Consider the following 7,906-nt stretch of genomic DNA (forward strand, 5'->3'; position numbering starts at 1 on the left):
TACTGTAGTCCGTTACAGCAGTTAGTTTAACTTACTGTCATCCTGAAGGGTATAGTTTGTGGTGCTACTGAACAGTACTGCATTATGCACAGAGCTTTTCTGTCATTTCGCCTACCCTCACTGAGCTTACTGTACAGGTGGCATTCTTCCTGCCCTTTATCTCTGTCACCTGCAGTCATCAGCTGGAGTTACCATTTGCTTAAGTTTCACCCCATAACCTATAGTTCTCCTGATTGGGGTGCAATGACCAGTTGGGGATGTCACCCTGTCACCGCCCCTTGCAAATGATATTAATGGGGATTCAAACAGAACACGTCCCTTCTCTGTATCTACAACCAGCAGCTTGCATTTTCAGCCTCTTCAGCCCCTGTACAATCTCATCCTGGTCATATACCAGCAGTACAGAGAAGATGGATTGCTGAATGCTGGCATGTGCTTTATTCTGCAAAACCACACACAAACACACACTTGACAGTTTTAGTTTTCATTAGATCCATTTAGCTAAAACTAATGGAGACTTTTATATTAGAATGTTGATTCAAATGTATGATCACCTTGAAGGGGGCTGAAGTTTGCTGTGCTCAGTACAAAGTATCTCACAAAATAAATACAGTCAATTAGGCAAAAACACTGAGCAAGGTAAGGCAGAGCTATATACTGATAAAGCATAAGTACTAGTATCTGCTGGGTGAAGAATCTTCGTCTTAAACTGCCAAGATATGAGCTATCATAAGTTGCTTTCTGTTCAGTTGAATATGGAAGTAAAGATAGTCATTAGTGACAATGATAAAGCAGCAGCTTGCATGCTGTTAACAAGGCTATCATCAATGCTCAGTTAGTCAGCAAATACGGCTGTTGTTAACAGAATACTGTTGTTGCCCATAGTGTGATTAAAATTCACTACACTTACAAATAGGCATTTGGGATAATAAGCGGCAGTGGCTGATTGTGACACTAGTCTTTTTGTTTAAAGGCACTGAGATTGTCTCAGAGGTTTGGAACATTACACTCTTCACAACTGAATTGATGTCAGTCATATCAAATGCTATGATATTACTAATGTCAATATACATATTGACATCATTAGTAACAAGACTCTCCTTCCTTTCCTCTTCACTTGCTGCTCCTGTCCCTTCCTTTCCTCTTCACTTGCTGCTCCTGTCCCTGACACTTACGGGCCTGTTCGTCCTATCCCAAAGGCTGCACAATTACTATAACCTATTAGTTCAAAACCAACCAAAATTCCACAAAACAAAACTAGCACAAAGATAGTTACTGGCTAATTGATGAGAAGACGCAGCGTCACTGGTTCAACTTATTCAGCAACGGAACGTTACGTCATCCGCAAGCGCGCATTCCAAGTGGATTAGTGTGTAACGTGAACGCAACATTTCTGCTGTTTACTTCCAGACCATCATAGCAAAAGGTGAAACAGTTGCCTCTGTAATAACTTTCCAGAGTTGTACAATCTTGTCCATGAGTAGTTTTAAACCACTGTACTGTGTTTTGACACCTAATAAGCTTTAAACACATAAGCCCGTTCCTCCAACTGGACTTCCCATATAGGATGCCATTGTCTCACCCAACACACCCTCACCAACCCAGCCACTTGTGTTGCTTAAATGGCGTGCAAAACGTGCGTGTGGGTCCAGCCTATGCTTATGCTAAGCTAACGTATCTGCCTAAGCTAACAATTTGTTAAGCTAACAATTTACGTTACCTTGGCCGGCGGGGTCCATGGCGTCGATTTCACAGAAACTCCTTTACTGTTATTCGAAAAACTCGATTGATGTGAAATGTGTAGAGCAGACTAGTTGTGTGCTTCCCACTCGGTGTACAGATATCTTCCTGGTTTTGCTAAGTACTGCCACTCAGTGCGAACCGTCGTCAGGAGTAGCTTAAACCTAACAAGCCCAACAGCCAGCTCAGCTTAAACCCTTCTGTGAAACTAACGAAAATAACACCAGTACACCCGTTCAGGAATTTCAAAATAAAGGGATCATGCTACCATTTGTTTAACTAATTCGGTATTTTCAGTTTTAATAATAGTTTCCCTTTGTTGGATTGCACTTTAAACTTTCTAAAGTTTAATTATGCATCTTCTATGTTTGCATAAACTGGCATTTGGAAACTAATTCACCTTTATTCCAGTACTAAAACATGACTCCATTCACATATCTTTTATTAGGAAATACAGTAGGCCTAATCCTTCCTGGGTGTAGGGGCCAAAGTAATATGTCTTAATGAATGACCTCCAGTAAATGCCACAAAATAGTGTTGTTTAATGCTGTAAAGTTTCACAGTGAAGCCTCACATAGTATTTCCAGTAAGATGAGGAAAGATTTCAGGTTTTGTAGATTTTCTTAAATGTTTTAGCAGTCCAGATTAATTGGGTTTAATTGTTGTTTCAGTCATTTGTACAAGCATAAGAAATGTAAAGGGATCACTGATGCTGCATATGAATGGAGCCCAGTTTTTTGTTCTACACCACTGATTTCAGTCAACTTTATGTATGCAGTTAACCTGAATATTTAAATTTGATCTGTTTTGTGCTTTTATATTAAAGGCGCCACCTGCAAACAGGAAGTTATTTTCTTGGTTCTTTGCAGAGACTGGATTTCTGAGAAATCCTTTTCCGGTATGGTGAAATATGTCACAGAGTCAGCTGTTGTCCATATGTTTTGATTTGTAAGGTATTTTTTTATTTGATGAGCTTTCTTTGCGACCGTGCACCCACAATGTTTTATTGTTTTTAATCAAACTGTGTGCACGAGAGAGCAAATGTCCTTGTAGCTCTCAAAAAAATCGAGCAAAAATTAGTTGTTGGGCCCATACTGACCCTGACTATACATGGCTGATTAATCATTTTCTTAGGCACGCAGAAACCAACCTAAAGGTGAACGTGTTAGTAAATTGATAAATGAATTTGTCATTGGAAAATTAATCAGCAATTTTTACTACTGATTGTTTTAAGCAAAAGTAATTTTTTAAAATTCACTAGTTTCAACTTGTCAAATGTGTATTTTCTTGTTTTGTGATAGAATGTGATGATTTTTTTCAGTGGATTGGTTGGACAAAACAGGAAATTTGAAGACATTACTTTGGAATTTGGGTAAGTGTAATTGGCTTCTATGTATGTGTGAATGTATTTAACAATTTTACAAGATGTTATAGTCTGAATTATTTATTAATTATAAATTAATTGTAAGATTAATAAATTGATCCATTATTTATACCACTTATCCCAACAAGGGTTGTGGGAGGCTGGAGCCAATTCCAACTGACACTGGGTGAGAGGCAGGGTCCACCCAGTCTATCACAGGGCTGACATGTAGACAAACAACCACACTCACTCCTATGGGCAATTTAGAGTCACCAGTCAACCTAAGCTGCATGTCTTTGGACTGTGGGAGGAAGCTGGAGAGAACCCACACAGGTACAGGGAGAACATGCAAACTCCACACAGAAGGCACACACAAACCCCAAACCTTCTTGCTGTGAGGCTACAGAGCTCACTGCTGCATCACTATGCTGCCAGAGACTAATAAATATAGGTTTCTTTGCTCAGAGATTTTAAATAAAACACTGTAGAAGTGGAAGCACAAATAGATAATCACAAGTACAATACAAACTAAAGTAATACTGTTAAAATAATTAAAACTTTGACACACTGCACTACTACAATACCAGGCCCACAATATTGAATGATGAGGGGCTCATTTTAGCTGATATTGCACTTTGGATCTAATTTATAAATGATACAGTACAGCCCTCTGGCATGCAGTGAACCTGGGGCTTTGGGGGCCACTGACAGTCTTGCCCAGTTTGTGATCCAGTTTTGCTTCACACACAAACTTACTGCAGTTGACCAGTATCAGATTTATTTAATCCATAAATGTATGAAACACAACTAATATCTTGAACTGCTTTGTCTTGCATCATGCACAGACAGAAAACATTAAAGAGAAAGTGCTTTAAGATACTTTTTGTTCTTTAACTGACAAACACACAGAAGCTTTTGTAGTGAGTGCTGATTTTCAGAAAAGCATAAAAGGTTTTCAGTACCAAACCAAATCATACTGAATCAATTATGGTGTCCAGACTCACCTGTTCCAACTGGCTCAGACAGGACATCTTGGTCTTCTAGCAGGGTTTCTTTCATAAAAAAAACATTTTTTACTACTTCTCCTACTGTAATCTACTTCATTCTTTACTTCATATACTAATACTGTACTAATACTCTCCTGCAAAATCTTCTTTTAAACTAAGAGCCACTGTTTTCCTCTTCCTACTATGGGGCTAAATCCACAACTACAGATCACCCAACCTTTAATTTCTTTTGACAGAAATAAGTAACATTAGAGTAGGTTGTTATGTCTATAAAATATTTATAATTTAGTCTGTCACAGAACAGGATGTTTAAAAGCTAAAATATTGTCAGAATTTTTCAATTTTGTAAAACAGCTAATGCTGTGATAATTATTGCAGTACTGTTTACTTGCCCCTTGCATGGGGATATGTATATACACATTGAGAGCCGATGTACCAGAGTCAAATTCCTTGTGTGTCAGACACACCTGGCCAATAAAGCAGATTCTGATTCTGACAAATTGTATTCCCATCCTGCCTCCATACCTTCGGTAAGAAAAAAAACCAACATACCATCTGTAGCCTACTGCTGCTAGTTCTGCTGTTGCTGCTGTTCTATACCAGAAGTGCTGCTGTGACTACTAAAATCCGCACTTGTACGCAGGGGCAGACCTAAAAAACTTTATATGAAGTGGCCAGGCTGGGGGGGTACATTTGAAATACATGTAAAAAAAAAAAAAAAAAATAAAATAATGCCATAGCCATAGTTCTATGAGCTAATAAACCATACATTCTTAAGAAAAAAATATTTATTTTGTGTAAAAGTGAGTAACACACAGTGCTTTCTTTAGCCAACTTTGGCTGTACCCCTTATTTACTCATAGCCAGACATCACTGCTGCATAGTGGTTTCCCCCCACTGAGACAAATCAAATACTCCACAACAACACAATCAGAGAAATGAATATGAATATTATACTGCATACATGAAATAAAATAAAACAAATTTGATCAATTATAAAGCACCAGAAAAATGTTAGTTATATTTAAGGCAACTGTTGTTTTCATTTTTCAGTCAATAATACTGACAAGCATCACATTTTATTATTTATTTATTTATTTATTTTATTCTGGCAGGGGTGGCCAATCAGATTCTGGGGGTGGCTGGGGGGCCCCCTGGGCCACCCCTCTGCCCATGTTTGAACGTCTTCCAGTACTGTTTATACTGTAACTAACAGTAGCACTATTTCTTTTACAGAAACAAGTAGTAATTTCCCTCCTACTATTAGTACTATTACTAGGTGTACTTCAACATTAGTTACTACAATAATGGCTAAAACTTCTATTCCAATACTATGTGTTCCATATTGTGATACCTTTCACAATAAGAGACCAACAGACTCTGTGTTTTTTCCTTTAGGCACAGGGACTCAGAGCAGATCTATTCCCATTTTTTTTGTCTGTCTCTTTTCCACTCAACAATGAAGTGTTAATTTGTTTCAACTGGATGAATATTTAGAACAAATCAGAGACTGATAGTATACAACTGCTGTTAAGTCTGGAGTGCCTGATGTTCTGAGTTTTATCAAAGTTATGTGTCAATCATGATATGAGCAAGAACCAAAGGTATGTGTCAATCAAGATATGAGCAAGAACAGGCTTAATGATTAATCAGATGGGAGTGTGGATGTAGAACAAAATTATCCATGTAGTAATACTGCTTGCAAACCAATGATGATAAGATGATGTTAGGGGGTAGGACTAGATAAGTCTAACTTCTTCCTACTCCATTCAAGCATGTACTAGGTATAAGCAAATTGAAAATATGTTTGTGGATATGTCTGGAATTATGTGTGGTTACATACTGACTGTTGTTACATGTTTGAAAGAATAAGGAACAAAGTACAAGTCTGTTTTCAGACCCAGTCATCACCGAGCTGATGAAACTCTGGAGTGAAGTATGTCTTCCTTTATCTTCTCAGCAAACCTTCATCTCTAAACTCTGCTCCACTATTTCTTGTGGAGAGGGTTTAGCCAGGAGAAGCAAAAATTGGGTCGATGAGGGACCTCACTGAAGGTGAAAGACGATGAGGAAGAGGGGGCAAGGGGAGGACCGGTCTGAACAGGACTCCCAGTCTCAGTCTTCATCTTGTGCAAAGAGGGACAGCAGATGGTTTTATTTGAATATCCAAGACTCAGTGTCAACAGGATAAATATTTATTGTAAGAGGTAAATTGTGCCACTGACTGACTGAGATCAGACCAGAATTGTCTGTTAGAAGCAGTGAGACACTCAGCAAGGCAGTGTATCAATTAGTGTACAGTGTGTGACCAGAATACCTTATAATTATAGTTTTAGTCTGTTAGAATGTAGTTTTTTCAGATGCCAAATCCCACTGTGTCCCATTCCTCTCTACTAGATACTGTTAACAAAAATTACAACTTATAAACAATAAACTTATCCATGATTTCATGATAATCTGTAACACAAAGTTTATATTTTGTTCACATTCTGTGTAGTTTAACTCAGGAGTGTGGATACATGGTTATAGTTAATGATTTTCATTGTTGTTTGGTTGTATCCTGCCTTTTGGATTATGTCTACTGAGTCTACTGAGTGTGATTTCCAGGGTTCCACCTTCTACATGATGGACCTGAATATAACCATGTGGCTTGTGTTTGTGTGGCTCATGAGTCAGTGGTAAGATAGGATACAGCACCCTCTACAGTTGGCCTGCCAGGTGCCCAGCACTGGTGTGCCAAAGTGCAAAATGTATTCTCAAGCACTACTGTTGAAGCATCTCTGCTATGCTCAAACCCTTTCAGTGACTTCCATCTACCTTTTCAGCTCTCTCTCTCTCTGTTCTATATATACACTCATCAGCCACTATTAGGTCCACCTGTACAACTGTATCCACTTCAGTGCAACACTTCTGCCTTAACATTTGTGTTTATGAAGCTCAAAATGGTTCAGTTTTTGGTGAAACTGATGTAAATGTATAAAATCAATTATATGTTCATTATTGTGGTCATAATAAAGGTGGTGTTGTACTGGACTACATTATATTCAGAGGTGTCTCTATATTTTTGCACTCCCCTGTTACATACTGTACATGAGAGGGTCAGAATATTAGGAACACCTCTAAATATAATGTAATCCAGTACAACACCACCTTTAACTATGTAAGAAAATGTGAAGATGTTTACAATGTATATTTATGAAACTTCCATAAACATGTAAACACAACTTATCATGTAGCTTGAAGCACAAGGATATCATGAGTGATATTAGTCTTTTTGAAGCATAAAATAGCACAAATATATCTATATTATGAAAATGCAACAAATGCTAATGTAAATTGTAGTTGATTTGTAAATGCAAACCAAATTATTGACTCTGGCTTTTGCAGGATGCTGAAATGTAATTTTACAGTTTTTCAGCAGAGAGAACCAGGAACTGATGGCTGCTGTCAGAGCTGAGGTGCCACTACATAAACTGCATTACCATAAATGTATTGATTTCTTCAAATGTGTGCTTCTTTTTCCTTCATTTTCCTCTTCTTTTAATATTATTATGAAGTAGTAGTAGTGGCAGTATTTTGGACAAGACCGCTGATGACATTTTTATTTCAATAAAAACTACAGGTGATACAATTTAGAGCAATATTTTACAAACAAGGTTTTAAATGAGTAATGACAAGCCAGCCATTAATTTGCACCATTTTCATGACAGCATTTATTTATTTGTTTGTTTGTTTTGTATCTAATTTTGAGAAGAAATACTTGAATTAAGGCAACTCTGAGGTAGTTATTCTCTGT

The 7,906-nt window shown here is 37.6% G+C and overlaps 1 protein-coding gene and 1 long non-coding RNA gene across 5 annotated transcripts in view; one reads left to right on the forward strand and one right to left on the reverse strand.

The window, feature by feature from the left end:
* tpd52l2b (tpd52 like 2b) overlaps positions 1–1,956 on the reverse strand; it is a 25,996-nt gene extending 24,040 nt beyond the window's left edge. For all 4 annotated transcript variants that reach the window (XM_020609216.1, XM_020609214.1, XM_020609215.1 and 1 more), the window contains exon 1: positions 1,721–1,956. In XM_020609216.1, the coding sequence (XP_020464872.1) occupies positions 1,721–1,739 (19 nt within the window). In that variant the 5' untranslated portion in view covers positions 1,740–1,956. The remainder of the gene's footprint in view (positions 1–1,720) is intronic.
* A 694-nt stretch (positions 1,957–2,650) lies between these two features.
* Positions 2,651–6,470, forward strand: LOC109965188 (uncharacterized). The gene is made up of 3 exons (XR_002275604.1): positions 2,651–2,896; positions 3,062–3,112; positions 6,071–6,470. It is a non-coding gene; the product is annotated as an uncharacterized LOC109965188 (long non-coding RNA).
* Positions 6,471–7,906: the final 1,436 nt, after the last annotated feature.

This window comes from Monopterus albus, unplaced genomic scaffold (assembly GCF_001952655.1).
Source record: "Monopterus albus unplaced genomic scaffold, M_albus_1.0 scaffold98.1, whole genome shotgun sequence".
NCBI lineage: Eukaryota > Metazoa > Chordata > Actinopteri > Synbranchiformes > Synbranchidae > Monopterus > Monopterus albus.